The sequence below is a fragment of the Brachypodium distachyon genome, chromosome 5 (genome assembly GCF_000005505.3).
Source record: "Brachypodium distachyon strain Bd21 chromosome 5, Brachypodium_distachyon_v3.0, whole genome shotgun sequence".
Taxonomy (NCBI): Eukaryota; Viridiplantae; Streptophyta; class Magnoliopsida; order Poales; family Poaceae; genus Brachypodium; species Brachypodium distachyon.
Genome location: NC_016135.3, coordinates 20,818,008 through 20,833,182, shown reverse-complemented (window position 1 = coordinate 20,833,182; position 15,175 = coordinate 20,818,008). Strand labels below are relative to the sequence as shown.

General features: G+C 42.6%; 2 protein-coding genes across 4 annotated transcripts; both read left to right on the top strand.

Annotated features, from left to right (window-relative positions):
- The first annotated feature begins 900 nt into the window (after window positions 1–900).
- Window positions 901–5,901, top strand: LOC100842931 (probable WRKY transcription factor 12). Its single transcript, XM_014896045.2, has 4 exons — window positions 901–1,439; window positions 1,580–1,662; window positions 1,807–1,962; window positions 5,374–5,901. The coding sequence occupies exons 1-4, from the start codon at window positions 1,137–1,139 to the stop codon at window positions 5,549–5,551; spliced, it is 720 nt and encodes a 239-aa protein (XP_014751531.1). The 5' UTR covers window positions 901–1,136; the 3' UTR covers window positions 5,552–5,901.
- A 951-nt stretch (window positions 5,902–6,852) lies between these two features.
- LOC100830072 (dol-P-Man:Man(7)GlcNAc(2)-PP-Dol alpha-1,6-mannosyltransferase) lies at window positions 6,853–14,229 on the top strand. 3 transcript variants are annotated; one of them, XR_002961175.1, is made up of 20 exons: window positions 6,853–7,014; window positions 7,133–7,218; window positions 7,567–7,608; window positions 7,714–7,759; window positions 8,029–8,115; window positions 8,226–8,281; window positions 9,230–9,347; window positions 9,436–9,515; window positions 9,837–9,908; window positions 10,475–10,538; window positions 10,615–10,718; window positions 11,106–11,177; window positions 11,551–11,637; window positions 11,727–11,794; window positions 11,984–12,052; window positions 12,144–12,226; window positions 12,580–12,670; window positions 13,198–13,267; window positions 13,569–13,662; window positions 13,830–13,878. XR_002961175.1 is itself a non-coding variant. In XM_003580216.4 (20 exons), exons 1-20 carry the CDS (start codon window positions 6,963–6,965, stop codon window positions 13,908–13,910), a joined length of 1,497 nt encoding a protein of 498 aa, XP_003580264.1. In that variant the 5' UTR covers window positions 6,853–6,962; the 3' UTR covers window positions 13,911–14,229. The 3 variants fall into 3 exon arrangements, 2 of the variants coding, with proteins under 2 accessions (XP_003580264.1, XP_014751529.1); XM_003580216.4 differs by having other exon boundaries at window positions 9,457–9,515; window positions 13,202–13,267; window positions 13,830–14,229; XM_014896043.2 differs by having other exon boundaries at window positions 13,202–13,267; window positions 13,830–14,229.
- The last annotated feature ends 946 nt before the right edge of the window (window positions 14,230–15,175 follow it).

Below are 15,175 nucleotides of genomic sequence, written 5' to 3'. Positions count from 1 at the left end.
TGCCCAGACAAGCACCCCAGTAGTAATGATATGTCACTCCTGAATATATTTTTCGAGCAACTCTTGATTTTATTTTATTTTTTTGTGCAAATTAGGGAGAAGGTTAGTTGAAAACAGCAACGGAAGTTGTGACGGAAATTAACGCCTCCTTTTCAGAGAAATGGTTAATGGTGGGTAACTTCTGTCACATTAATGTTTCTTAAATGGGATGCATTGGTGAAAAATTCTTAAATCAATGTTTAGTACAATTAGGGATGTAATTGGGATCCCGCTTATGTCCCACTTCTAGTTCAAAAGGAATTTGCTAGTACAATATTTTGGCGTAAAACCTGAACTAAAATTTAGAAATTGGCTTATAAGTGGGAATTGGTGGGATCCCACTTGACACCCTAAGTACAAAGTTCTGGAAAAAAGGACAAATGTGTGCAACAGTGGTAACACTAACGTGTCACGCAAAAAAAAGTGCGAGGAGTACATTAGCCTATGGTGACGCCGAGGCTCAAATTAGGACATAAATCTCTAGACAATCAATTCCAACTTCAATATATTGTGAGCGACCCATATAGAGGTTGTCTGTCCTGCAATTGTCGCGGTGACGATTAGGATCGCAGCTAGCTCATGATGGTGCCTAATTATTAATGATATATATAACCTGCTCAGGATCAGAGGATTTATACTGTCTATCCTAAGGTCCCGGGTATTCTTTTTTGCACATATTATACTGTCTGTCCTAAGCTAAGGTCAGACCTTGTTCATAATAGTTGGTGAAAACTCCGTATCCTCGGACAAAGCATGTCTAGACACTAGCTAGTTTATAACAGGTAAACATCACGACACAAGTTACAAAAAAAAAGGAGAGGCAGAAAGAGAGAGCAGGAGCTGATCGACGAATCTGCACGATCCAGCAGCTACAGCAACAAGCACCACAATTTTGAGCAAAAGGCTCTTTAAAGGAGTCTGTCGTCCAGTCCCTCTCCCAGCTATAGCTTGCCCACTGCTCCTTCTCTCCATCTCTCTCTAACCTGAGCAAGAAATCACCTTACCTACCTCTCTGTGTGTCTCTCTTGGCATCTCATGCCCCCGATCAGCTAGGTCGCTCGCTCTTATCCATCCATCCCTTGCATGATCGATCTTGCATGGAAGGGACTAGCCGGCTGGAGGCGTGCCTTCCCAGCCTCTACGCGCTCGATCCGTACACGGCGCCTCCGCCTCCTCTTCCCCCCTTTCTTGCTCCATTGCCGAACCAGCAGCACAAGCTTCTCCAGATGCCGTTGGTCGTCCAAGAACAGTCTGTGAACCATGGCGTGATGTTTTCTTCCGACCATGGTGGCGGCGGCTTGTACCCGCTGCTTCCCGGGATCCCCTTCTGCCACTCTGCCGCCGCCGCTGCCGCCTCCGACAAGCCGGAAACCGGGTTCGCGCCCTTGGCCGCCGGAGAGGTAATTGACGCCTGTACGTTTGTTTTTTTTACAACTCGATATATGTGCATATCATAGACACGATATCGCTTTCGACCCTTCCCAATTAATCTGAGCTAGCTGTTCTTACTTGATTTCTCGGAGATCTTGTTTTTTCTCAGGTGGGCACGTCGGCGGCGAGAGCCGGAAACGAGGTTGCTAGTACTACTACCACCACTGCAACTAGACATGGCGCGAGCTCATGGTATGATCGTACTGTATTGCTAGATTAGCGGGCCGGCGTGTTGTGGACGTGTGTGGTTAACCACCACCACACAACAAGAAGCTAGGGTTTCCCGGGTCTGATCGATGAGACCGATGTGATCGACGGTGGTGTGCCGGCATGCAGGTGGAAGGGAGCGGAGAAGGGGAAGATGAAGGTGAGGAGGAAGATGAGGGAGCCGCGGTTCTGCTTCCAGACCAGGAGCGACGTGGATGTGCTGGACGACGGCTACAAGTGGAGGAAGTATGGCCAGAAGGTCGTCAAGAACAGCCTTCATCCCAGGTATATACACACGTCCATCTGCTGTGCTGCTTACCCTAATATATAACCTATACTCCGTACTCCGTAATTCTTCTTGTACTGCTAGTATACTACATATGCCACCTGAATTTTTTTCACGGATGCACGCGTAGCTCCCCCGTGACCTTCCAGTTTCAGGGATACATGGACATCCTGATCCATCCTGAATATACTCCGTACTCTATTCAGGAGATTCATGAACTAACTAAAATATTGTGATTTAATGTGCCAGTGTTGTTACATTTTTTTGTTTCATTGATATGTCTTGTGTTTGTGTTTGGCATTGTGGTGTATGATAATCCCGTTTTCTGGTCCATTTTTGCCTTTTTTTTCTTCTTCTTTTAATATGGTTCCGTGGCTATTCTTTAAGAACCGATCATCTAATACTAAGTTAAAAGCCTAACTAGAGCGAAGCTGATATATATAGGGAAACCACAATTATGCTAACTAAATTGTCAATCAGAATGTATAATGCACGTCAGTTATTTTGGGATTGAGAGAGTATATAATGTTTTCAAGAATGTGCTCTATGCAGAACCAACATTTTTGTAGATCTGAACCACAAAACCAGACATGGACGAGACGATGATATAGCATAGGGTTTAGACGGTGCTCGATGCATAAAGAGATACATCGGCATGAAGAATCATTCTAGACCATCTGATCAATAAAGAAAAAGCTTACTAATTCAAGGGTGCCTCTTTGATGCTTGTATGATTTTGTAAAGTTCAAAAGACAACTAATTAAATGCATCATTAGTTCAAGAGAAAAATACATTTTCATCCCTTCAATATTAGCATAAATGTCTGGTTTTTGTCCCTTGAACCAGGAAATTTCAGTTCTCCGACTATAAATACCGTATAGTTTGGTCCTTTGTCCACCCCCCACCCCCCCCACCCCCTAGCGATTTTATATAACTGATTTGGCAAGTTCGGAGACTGGCTGCCTACTTGGCAAAATGTTAAGCTAGCCTGTTGACCAATACCACGTCATCTGTCTACTCAGCTCAAGACTGATAAAACCAACTCAAAATAGAAATATGATGAAATAAAGAGACTTTTCTTTGTTATGATCTAAGTTCACCATCACAGTGCAAGAGCATGCGAGTCACATCAAGTTTTTTTAAGTCTTGGCTACCTAGCCAGATCACATGGCATTGGTCAACGGTCAATATTTTGCCATGGTGGTAAGTTTTCGATCAAAACCATCTAAGTTAAGGTAAAGGACGAAAACTATGTGGTATTGACACTTGAGGGACTAAGTTTATATGGTTTTAGAGTTGGGGGATCAAAACTATACTAGTTATATTTAGTGGACGGAAAATAAACTTCCCTTAGTTCAATATAGCATCATTATTATGATCTTATAGAATTCAATTCTTAGGAATTTTCCTATAGAATTTTTTATATTGGTTGGATTAGTAACCACAATTTCTTCCCCGACTCACTTTTTGGACATAATTCTGAAGGAAATTTCTATGTATCATATATAGGATCCTATATATTTATAATTAATCAAGCACCTTTTGGTGCAAATTTCTATAGTTTTAGATCCCAAATAGTTAACTGTGCGAAATTACAATTTTTCCCTAACCTTTCACGCGAGGCACTCAAGCTTCCCGTTTTGGTGTTCTGATGATAGCATTCCTGACATCCCGAGCCCATCGGTCGAATGTTCATGTCAGCAACTTGCCACGGCAGCACGCCAACGGTGAGCTTACAATTGTAGTCATTACCATCCTGCCCCAACTATGGAATTCAAGGTTAATTTGTGCGGAAAAATACCCATCCAATCCTTACCCCTGGCCCCAATCACCCTCAAATCATCATGTACTAGAATCTGCAAGAAGTCATTGGAACCGCTCGAAACTTCATAGCAAAACGTCACTGGGCTCTAACTTCTTGATGTTGATCACTCGAACGACACTAAACGACAGAGAGTTGGTATGCTACCGTAGTTGTCACTTTGATATGGGGGGTAGCTAGTTGTATGGCGAGCACAGTTTCATAAGATGCGAAAGAGTTGGCTCGGGTACTCTTTCGCACACTCTTTCGCATCTTATGAAACCGTGCTGGCCACGTTGGCATGTCGGCGTGGCAAGTTGCTGACACGGACGCCCTGACCAGTGGGCCCATGATGCCTGTCAAAGCACTACATCTAGTCAATTTGGGCAGTCCATGTGAGAGATTAGGAGAAACCATGAATCCCTGTCAAAGCACTACACGGACGCCCTGACCAGTGTGTGTGTGTGTGTGTCACTGCAATCCCAAAACATGTTGGCCTACGCAATTAACTCAATTCTATGATCGCAGAGGCCGGCCGGCCGGCATGCCTTTCTTCTTATGATGTCCTGTTTTGAGAAATCCAGCAAATCAAGTGGCTCTTAATTATATTAATAAGTACATATAGACGCGTAAAACATCGAACAGTGAAAGCGGTGCTGCACTTTAGGGTCATCATGCAATGATGCCGACCATGCCAAAAGGAGGCAGCCACATATTGGTGCAATCTCCACAGGGCCGTATCTTGGAGGCTCTGGTGCGAAATATAAAATGTGGCCCTAAAATTGATAAATATATGTTGCATAATTAAAATATACTCCCACTGAATTATATTTCCTCTGCAATACATTATTTTTTACAATACTTCAGAATAATCGATGTTGGATCACTGATGAGAAGAGTATCTGCACGTGAGGGCCTGCGATAACTGATCGATCGATCGATCGAGATCACTAACGGCCGAACAAGACTGGATGTGAACGAACGACACGCACGTCCAGGAGAAGCTGGGCCTTTGCTCTCTTTCCTTCGCTTCTTTTCATGGCTTTTCCTTTATGTGTTTAATAGGCTTGTATATCTACTGTTAGCTAATTAACATCAAGGTTAGATTTGGAGGCCCTGAACAACTGCACACTTCGCACCTGCCAGTATACGGCCAAAAATTACAGAAACTGCAAAGAGCCTCTTTTCTGCTTGGTCAAGCTAGCTCTCATCAATCTTTCGTTTAGGAGGTAGAGGTACACTAGCACTGCCATTCTTCATGATCTGCGGCAAATAGTTCAAGCGAGTGTACAAGCATATGCATACATATGGATGTGCACCAGTAGGACAAATGTTGCAGACATTTTCATACTGCAATATGTTTCCTCAGGCGCCGAATGTGCCATATATAGGAGGGACTAATGGTGCACAAATTTAATTTGTACCTACTCTTTTCCGTTTCCAGATTATCAATTTTAATACTAGTACGAATTGATCATCAGGCACCATATATAAGTAGTACATATATTGTTCCAATTTTGATTTTATTCGATTGGAAGCAAACATTGTAAAATTTGGTTTGGTTGATGGTGTTACGTTTGATCCGTGATGCATGTGCGTGCGCACGCAGGAGCTACTACCGGTGCACCCACAGCAACTGCCGCGTGAAGAAGCGGGTGGAGCGGCTGTCGGAGGACTGCCGCATGGTGATCACCACCTACGAGGGCCGCCACACGCACACCCCCTGCAGCGACGACGACGCCGGCGGCGGCGAGCACACCGGCGCCTGCGCATTCACCTACTTCTGACCGGCCGATCGATCTGCGTACTGTACGTCGGAACAGATCGAAATCCCGGCCGCCTGTTAAGGCTGGCTGGATCAATATATATACAGCGTGATAGCATTTTGTGCTGCCTTTGGTTAATTAGATAGCCTAGCTAGCCATATAATACTTGCATTATGAACATGCCTGATGCACGCGTCGATCGAGCTGTAATATCCTGATCGATCAAGCTGTTAATTATGACGATCTAGGTGACGAGTTCTATAAGCAATATCAAAGCATGCATCGGGTGATCGAAGCTGGTACTCCGTAGTATATTTGAAACATCTCGATCCATTAATTTTACCATGAATGAACAGTATATATTACCTGTATATCTGAATATCTGATAGAGCACTATGGAACAGCATTAGCTAGCTAGGCTCCGAGGGGTCACATTCACATGTGTCTGCTGCTAGCTATAGTTATAGCAGCTTAAAAGCCTTGGACACGGCTGCAATGCATGAAAGCTTGGCACCGAAAGAGAGGTCATGATCCCTATTGCTGTCGGCCATGTTAATCCATTAGCTAGCTACCTGCAGCTTATTGCAGTGCTGCATATGCAAACATAGACTGACTAACATCCAGAAGAGGCAGCTAGCAGTCGTTGCGTGTGTACTCGCTCGATCATCATGCTCGCGGCGCGCTGTGTACTGGCTGTGGCTGGCCGGGCTGCTAATGATTGTGAAGCTGCTCCTCGCGCCAGTGTACCGCCGGGTAAGTTGCAGAATAAACTTCTAAGCGGGCTCGGACAATCTCCGCTTCAGGTTTTACTGTCGATCTGACTGCATCGGCCATCGGGGACAAAAATAGCCTCAACACGAGGAGAATGAACGCTCGACAATCCGTGAGAATTTTTCTTTTGACGAGATTAATTAGCAGGTGCTCTGCTTTTGCATAAAAGATTGGGGAGAACGGTACAGCAGCAGGACCGAGTCCCAGACAGTGGGACAGAGCTGAAGAGAAAAAAAAGGTCAAAACTCCGAAACTGCCCTTGCAGTTCGGATGTACAGAGCGCTATGTACGCTGTGGCTCGCGACTCCGAAACTACGAAAAACATTTCCCCGACCTTGCTGGGCCACACCCATAATAAAAAGAGGTAAAAAAAAGGGACAGAAAACAAAAGCAGAACCAGTTGTTCCGGGCTTCCGGCCCAAGTGCGGGCCATCCTTTCTTCCCCGGCCTTGCTGGGCTGCTGTTCCCAAATACTACTGGGCTGACCAAGAAAAGAAGAGTTTCTCACAAGAAGAAGAAGAAGAAAATGAAGAAGAGCACAAGTTTCGCTCCAAAAAAAAAAAGAGCCCAAGCTCACAGTTCAGGCCTCGGGCTTCAGGCTAGCGGTTTGGAGTTTCTCCCCAAACGTGCGAGCTCCCTTGCGGCCTTGCCGGCCACCGAGATGGCGCCGCCGCCGCCCCCTACGCCGGCGGCGAGGATACTGAGAGATTACGGTGAGTAATTTCTGTTCGTCATCTCTGTGCTTGCTTTCGGGTTCGCGAAGCTTCAGAACGTAGGGTTCTGCTGCGGCGAATGGTTTTGGGATCTGATGCGTCGGGACCTCGCTTGCAGGGTGGGACCTGCTGCTCGGATCGATCGCCGCGTTCTACGCCGTCATGGTGCCGTACACAAAGGTGGAGGAGAGCTTCAATGTGCAGGTTCCTGTTTGGACTTTCCACCCTGCTTGAATAGCTGAAATCACATGGGAAGGGTGTGTTATTTACGAGAATCATGGTTTTCAAGTATTCTGTTGGTGGGAGGAACTACGGGTCTATGTTAGGCAACTTTTCCTTATGTGTGGCAGTTAATTTTCAGCATTTTTTTAATCTGTTTCATTCAGTTCTTTTCATTGTACATTGGCATATAATGATCTCTCCCTTGCCAGTATATAATTAAGTATGTAGGCGACTTTGGTTTTATCCCCTGCGATTGGTTAATTTCGCTTGCAGTTCTACTGTCATGCAGTTACAGTACTTCAGCTAACGCTTGATTCTTGTATTCTCTAGGCCATACATGATATTTTGTATCACAATCATCACATTGACAAGGTAACATCCACTGCTAATTTCCCTCCATTTTTACATCAATATATTGTTTTTTTATGGTTTTTGGTTGATTTATCTAATAATTTTTATCTATCCAATTTGCTGCAGTATGACCATTTAGAATTTCCTGGTGTTGTTCCTCGGACATTTATAGGTAATAATCATGCTGCCATGCAACTGTGACTTATGATTTGTACAGCATGATGAAGCACTATTTCCTTAAGCAACCAACCATTTCCTGCTTCAAGTCTAAGAATTGACATAGTTGATCAAACCCAGATAACAGTAAACCAGAAACATAATTACCATTTATGCTTGTACTGCCATCATAAGATTTTATTCCCATGGTGACTGTGTTTCAGGTTGCATGCTTAGTCTAGATAAAGTGTGACACATTAATATCATGTACTGTCTGATTTCCAGGAGCACTGGTAATATCTCTTTTATCATCGCCTGCAATCCTCATGATGCGCATATTTCATGTTCCAAAGGTTTATAGCCTTCTAGCAGGTGATAATCATAGGCTTAAAATATGTTTCGTTACAAGTTTATGTTGTTTGACAGATAACTTCCTGGTTAATATAGTTTTGACAGACTGATGTTTTCTGTTTGTTTTTCAGTTCGATTAATGTTGGGTTGTGTTACCCTGACAACTTTGAGACTTTTCCGAGTTGAGGTATTTTTCTTTTCATTTCTTGTTCTGTCTCATTAGATGTTGTCAATATGTGTTTATTGTTGGTGTTCAAAACGTTCAGGCCAATGACTGGTAAAAAGCAACCAAAATTTCAAAATGAATCTTGCTTGTGTTATGTCTTGTGAGCAAGAGCAGCAAAAAATATGAATGGAGCAGAGAAGCCTGGTTCTTGGGTGCATACTGCATAGGGTTTACAACTAAAATATAATTCACCCAATTCATTCCATCCTTTCCTAGTTCAGTTGTGTGTTTCCTCACCTATCTTTTATAACTCCTAAAGTCCCAACTGAATGGACAAGGAAAAAAGAGTCCTGGTCCTAGGAATCTTTAGCCTCCTTCACCTCTAGCTCTGGTTCGTGAGTGTGCTAGACTTTGGCTGCTGGCTGTAGGGTAGGCTCCATAATACACTAGTCAAATTTGGATTTGGTCATGCACTCGTGAAGTGGACCTTTAGTACTACGATCCAATTAAGGCTTGCATTAGTGGATGATACCTACTCCCTCCGATCCATAATAAGTGCCTTGGATTTAGTACAAAATTGTACTAACTTTGTACTAAATCCAAGACACTTATTATGGATCGGAGGGAGTAAGATGCACGGCTCTTGTCTACACGAGCATATGTGCTGCAGTATGCTGGTATTATTGTTTGAAATCCTAGCTTTATCTTGCTTGGTTCAGTGAAGATACGCTTACAAATTGTATCACTGAACCCACTTGAATTCTGCAGAGTAACTATTTAGCTTGTGTTTAATATTTCTGCAGAAACTTCCAAGTACTAGGACATATCATCATGAATCATTGAATCCATGATATCTCTTTTCGTTGTATTGCTTGGCCTTGACTGTTCTGTGTCCATCTTCAGTGACTATTTATTGTATTTCTTCAGTGAATAACACCATGATTTTCTTGGCTCATTTCTGACACACAGATAAAAAGGAAGTACGGTCGGCATGTTGAAGCATTCTTTGTGATACTAACTGCTATCCAGTTTCACGTTTTGTTCTACTCAACTCGCCCCCTTCCAAATATCTTAGCTTTAGCTTTTGGTGAGCATGCTGGCTGTTACTTTTTTTGTGAAATTATTGGCAATATTGTCAGTCCGTTCAGTAGATCGTGGAGTAATCATGAAACTAGTATGTGCTTTCTGTCATGCAGTTAATTTGGCGTACTCTTTCTGGTTCAAGGGAAATTTCCTATGTACATTACAGGCATTGGTACGCCTTCTTTTTGTGCCTTTATCTGAGCTTCATTCTTTGTAATCTACATGTTATTGTTTTCGTATATATATGTACAGATTACAGGAAATGAGAACAATAGTTAATTATCAATTAATCATATACAATGTTGTTTCAAAACTGAAGTACAACTGGTGTGGAGTTCAGGATGTTGCGATATAATTCTTAGTTCTTCACTCTTGTCTCAGTAAAACCTGCTGTTATTTTAAGAGTTGAAATGATTTTTAGTTTCTTCAATTCCTTATCTAAGGTGTGCTGTTTTTCTAGCAAAATACATGTAATTCTCCATTTTTCTTACAGATCGTTGCAGCTGTTGTTTTTAGATGCGATATGGTTCTGCTTCTTGGTACAATAGGGATTGCACTTTTACTGGTGAGTTTGGGGCTTTTCAAACTCAATTTTCTCTCAGCATCTGCATAGTTTTTTTTTCCTGATACTCTCTTTTATGTAGTATATGCATGCTTGGACCTTGGGGGAAAAGGATGGTCCGAACTGTGCTAGCTATTTGAGGAAACGAATTTTGAAACTACTCCCTCCGATCCATAATAAGTGTCTGGAATTTAGTACAACACATTTATTATGGATCGGAGGGAGTACATTTTTTTGGGTGGCTTGTTTGATTCAGTTCCAAGTAACGATTCTGATGTCGTAAAAAATAACTATTGTCGTGTCATATTCGCTTCAAGGGTTCAGTTCATCTGAAGTTTTATCACATCATATTTTGTGCTTCTGTATTGAATTAGTTCAATTGTGTCAAAAGATGGTTAAATGTGAGTTTGCGAGTGTGGCTCGCTAGGCTATAATTACTGTTAGTCAAATTTTTATTTGTAGTTGGGCGATGGATGCAATATTATTGTACCTATTATTTGTAAGTTATTTGTAAGTTGGAGCTATGGACTGAGATACACTAATATTTGAATTTGACGATACTATGACAGAGCAGGTCTTTTTCTCTTTTGGAAGCTGTAAAGTGCTGCATAAGCACTGTCCTTGTATGCATCGGTATGTATACCGGCTTGAGTTTTCTTTTAATCTTATTTACTGAGAATCTGTAAGAAACCTTGAATGATTTTCTCAGGATTCACAGTACTAGTTGACTCGATAATGTGGCAGAGAATCCTGTGGCCAGAATTCGAAGTTTTCTGGTTCAATTCAGTTCTGAACCGGAGTTCAGAATGGGGTGTATCCTTCTAGTTCTTGTGAAACTGCATTTTAGTTCTTCTGTGATAAAAACCCGAGTTAAGAATGTCTTAAAACAATAATGTTTGTTATTACATTGCAGTGCACATTGGGGCATAACATCCAGAAAGTTTTTCGTTTGTTTCTCTCCCAACTACACACATTTTCATTAACTTTGCAGAAACTTCTGATATGCACCCAACCTTCCAAATAACCTATTCATGCATGCATGTGCAAGAGGAGGAAACATAATGTACGCATATTTGCTGGATTTTTTTTCAAGTAATATCCTCCTGTTTTTAGATTCATAGGGCCTCTGTAATTCTGTATTTTCTAAGTGACAGTTGTGAAGCACCTAAATCTGTTCTCCATGACCATTATAATCGTAAGACACATTCGATCCATTGGTACTTCACCTCTGCACTTCCACGCTCCATGCTTGTAGCCTATCCTCTTTGTTTGGTAAGATAAGGTTCTTACAGCAAAATGTTATTATACTGGACTAGCTTGGCTAGAACAAATATATCAAAATTGAGGAGTATTAAATGACGAGTCCACTGGTTTCAACTAATCAACTTATATTGTGCTATTTTACATGTTTTTAATTTGTATAACAATGAATTCCAATTAGATCAACATAATTAACTTTTTACCTCTTGAAGATTTGATTCACGCACCACCTTCTTTTTGTCTAAAGTACACCATTTGATCGAATCACCTAGTGATACTTTGTTCTGTACGTTTTCTGAATGAGGAGTTAAGGCATGACTGGTTGTTTTTGTGCTTGATTAAAAATAGGTTATATATCTCATCAGGCCTTTCTTTTTAATGTCAGGTTGGTGCTCTTCTTGATAGGAGGATAGTGCCATACGTGCTTCCAGTTGCCTTATTTGTTGTACTTTATTCAAAACTTCCGCATAAGGTTGTTCAACATTTCTAGATACCCTATTAATTTCTGAACAACATTAAGTTAGTCTTGCCATAATGACTGCTATTATATATATATTTCAGGAGCTTCGTTTCATAATTGCTTCAATTCCCATGTTTAATGTGTCCGCTTCTTTGGCAGCAGGCAGAATGTGAGCATAACCATTTTACTGCATACCTACCATTTTAACAGTGTGACAAATGCAATCTAGGAAATAGGAATGATGGTGTCATTTGTATAACTTCGTTTTGGCATCCTTCATGTTGTATGTCATTTCCCCCTTTATTCTTGGGTTAGCAATTCCGACTGGTTACTATTTGTTTTTCGTCATCCTTTTCAGATATAATAACAGAAAGAAATCTGGGTGGAATTTTCTTTATGTTCTCATGCTTGGCGCCTTCCTAGTCAGGTAGAGTAATTCAACCTTAATGATTATAACATGTTGTCTGAAATAATGAAATGTGTTACTGTTGAGCACTAATAACATAAAATCCTTTCAGTCTAGGATACTCTGCTGTGACTTTCATGGCCTCCTACAGCAATTATCCCGGTGGCCATGCTCTAAAGGCTCTACATGAAGCAGGTGAGCTCTACAATAAATTTGTCAAATATGTGATTCTACTTCTTTTATATGTTATATAATGAAATTACTCCCTCCGTCCCATAATTCTTGTCGAAATATTACATGTATCTAGACGCCTTTTAGAAATAGATACATCCATTTTTGGGCAAATTTGAGACAAGAATTATGGGACAGAGGGAGTACAAGGCATAGGCTAGCTATATTTTATCCTGAATCACAAGCACCAGATGACAAAAAAGCAGTTAGTATTTTATACTTTTTTAGTAGCCATGGCCATGGGTATGTTGACAATTAGTGACCTTTCATTGGTCGGTTTCCAATTTCCATTTAACTTTGCATTCCTCTTTTACCAGATTCTTCTGTGAAGGAAAAAACGGTTCACATTGATGCCTTTACCGCAATGAGCGGAGTTTCCCGTTTCTGCGAAAATGAAAATCCTTGGAGGTATGCTACTGCATCATAAAATTTGTTGTAGAAAGTTGAATCGTGCTGTCTCTATGCTATTCCCTGAGCTTACCTTCTTTTTTACCAACTATTCTTTCAATTCTTTTAGCAAAATATAATTGTGATTGTGAGTGCCAACAGATATCCTAGATCATGTGCTAGTACCTTGTATGCTCTGATACTTCGTGCCAGTAGTCATGTATGTACATGACTGCATTGCTGGCATCTAAATCCTGGCTGGACTCCAGTTACAATCATATTCTGAACTCTGAGGCGCATCAAGTGTTAGTGGTTCTGTCCTAGCATCCCAGACTCCCAGCAATAGACCACAGGGCAAGGACAACAGCTTAGAAATCAGTAATCCATCCGCTGATTAGTCTAAGGTGTATTTTGACATCGCACGAAGATTAGAAGTACTGTGTACTGTTCTGATGTTTTATTATATTTGTTTACACCGCTAATAAGCTTCCGCTGCTTTATATCCTAATGTACGTGCTTACTTTTTTAATCATACATTTTGTTCCAAGGAAGATACTCGAAGGAGGAAGACATTTCCATTGAAGAATATCAGAGAAGAAATTTCACCTATCTACTGAAGTGAGTAATTTGACAAAACTTTTAACTTGCTCATTTTGTCCACCCTTTCTTGATTGAAAGGGAAATTGAAGTTTGCAAGAACTACTGGTAAGTGGGCCTGTAAACATGAGAAGTTCATGGTGCCCACTTCATATAAATTAATGTATGGAAAGTATATGTGCAACTGTGCATACATTCATTTTGTATGTTTTAGTAGAGGCAAATCACCAAACATCTCCTTTTCCTTTTTGCCATAGGATCATTTAATATGAATTTCACATCTTGACGCTTTCGTTTCTCTTTTCTGGGACATATCAAACAGTGAGCACCGCTACATTAGTGGCTACAAGTGCTTGTTTGCCGTGGAGGGATTCTCCAGAGCGAAAATTCAACCCGGAATTCCACCCATTTCTCTGGTACGCCTTCAATCTCATCTTACCACACAGATAGCTACTGTACCTCAGCACTCGCCTGACAAAACCCCATTCCACCCCTTATCTTGTTCTGTCAAAGCATTTATACTCTGCCTGTCTCTCTCTGCTCGAATAGGGGCTCAGCTCGCTAACCCAAGCATTTACTGCAGGTGAAAGTGCCGAAAGTGTTTGCACATGGGAACACGAGAGATCCAGATATTCTTTCGCTAGATTGGCCCGGTTGTCCTTGAGGTGAGGAAGAGCTCAGATCTGTCACAGGACCACTAACTACCAACAGTAAAAGACGCTGAGCGTGCGTGAATCCAGGTGAAGCCAACTCTAGAAGGTACAGGTTCGAGGAATGCCATCTACTGTACCTCCCAGAGTAAGACTGAAAACACCGCAGTTTGGAGAAGAGAAAATTCACGTGTGTGTGTTGGCCTCCTCTCTGTCTCTGACCTCGCTGTCCTTATCTGATAGACAAATATACAAAGGAACAAGAGGCACCGTGACATGGTCTTTGCGAAAAAGTATTCTATCTACAGTGCGCCAGTGCGCTTGTTGTGTGTCTCCTAGTCGATGACATGTCTGCCGTGTAAAAGTTCCATGTGCCTGTCAAAGCCTGTGAGGCCAAACCGGCTTAGCAGTTGACGGCGGGAGGCCGCCGGTTAAATCAGAACAAACCGGCGAGGCCACCATGCACCCCCGGTGCACGCTCGCGGTCTTGGTCCTGAGTTCTGGCACACCCGAATCAACTGATTTGCCTTGTTTCTTTCTCCTCCTTTCCCATACGCTGCATCTGCTGATCTGCCTGACGTCGTGCGCAGTCCCGGGGACACGCTTCCTTCTGCAACTGACGGGACAGAGTCAGACCTCGCTCCGTGCGGCCGTAGAACGACAATACTCTTCATTCCTCCCCTGCATACTGTGCTGCATTCGAGGACCACGAGATGACCTCAGGACGCGAGCGCCTACAGCGGAAGTCCTTTCCAATGCGGGTCATGTCTCTGGGGGACTGGAGCTAGGCAGGCACTCGAATCGCCTGTGGAAATCAAACGGGCCAGTGGACGGCTGTACACAGCACACACAAGCAGCCGCTAACTAGACTCGCCATCAACCATCGGAGGTCGTGGTCTAGGAGACTAGGATAGGGGCGATGTTACGGCGTTCATGGTCCTGGTCATGGGGCAACCGAAACCGAAAGTAAAGAAGCACCGAGTTATTAGCAGCACAACACAACGAAAGTACTGCTACTTGTCACGGTCCGGCACCCGGCCCTACTTGCCGTGGACCCTCGATTCAATTCTTCGGGCACGTCGAGCATCACTTGGTCGGTGGCCATACGTCTAGCTAAGCAAAAAAGAAAGAAAAGGAAAGCAAGCTTAACTGTGTTTCCCCCCTCGATTTTAATCCTAATAAATTAACCCAGGAGGCCCCAATCGCCGCCGGCCGGGGTGAACGAACCGAACTGTGAGAGAGCACTCTGTGTGTGAGGCTGATGCCACCCACATGCGCA

What these genes read in the sequence shown, in the direction of transcription:
- LOC100842931 (XM_014896045.2), top strand. Translation starts at nt 1,137, where the DNA reads ATGGAAGGGACTAGCCGGCTGGAGGCGTGCCTTCCCAGCCTCTACGCG. An exon ending in AGACATGGCGCGAGCTCATG is followed by an intron (nt 1,663 to 1,806) that starts GTATGATCGTAC and finishes GCCGGCATGCAG; the next exon opens with GTGGAAGGGAGCGGAGAAGG. An exon ending in AAGAACAGCCTTCATCCCAG is followed by an intron (nt 1,963 to 5,373) that starts GTATATACACAC and finishes GTGCGCACGCAG; the next exon opens with GAGCTACTACCGGTGCACCC.
- LOC100830072 (XM_014896043.2), top strand. Translation starts at nt 6,963, where the DNA reads ATGGCGCCGCCGCCGCCCCCTACGCCGGCGGCGAGGATACTGAGAGAT. An exon ending in TATCTTAGCTTTAGCTTTTG is followed by an intron (nt 9,348 to 9,435) that starts GTGAGCATGCTG and finishes TCATGAAACTAG; the next exon opens with TATGTGCTTTCTGTCATGCA. An exon ending in TATGTACATTACAGGCATTG is followed by an intron (nt 9,516 to 9,836) that starts GTACGCCTTCTT and finishes TTTTTCTTACAG; the next exon opens with ATCGTTGCAGCTGTTGTTTT.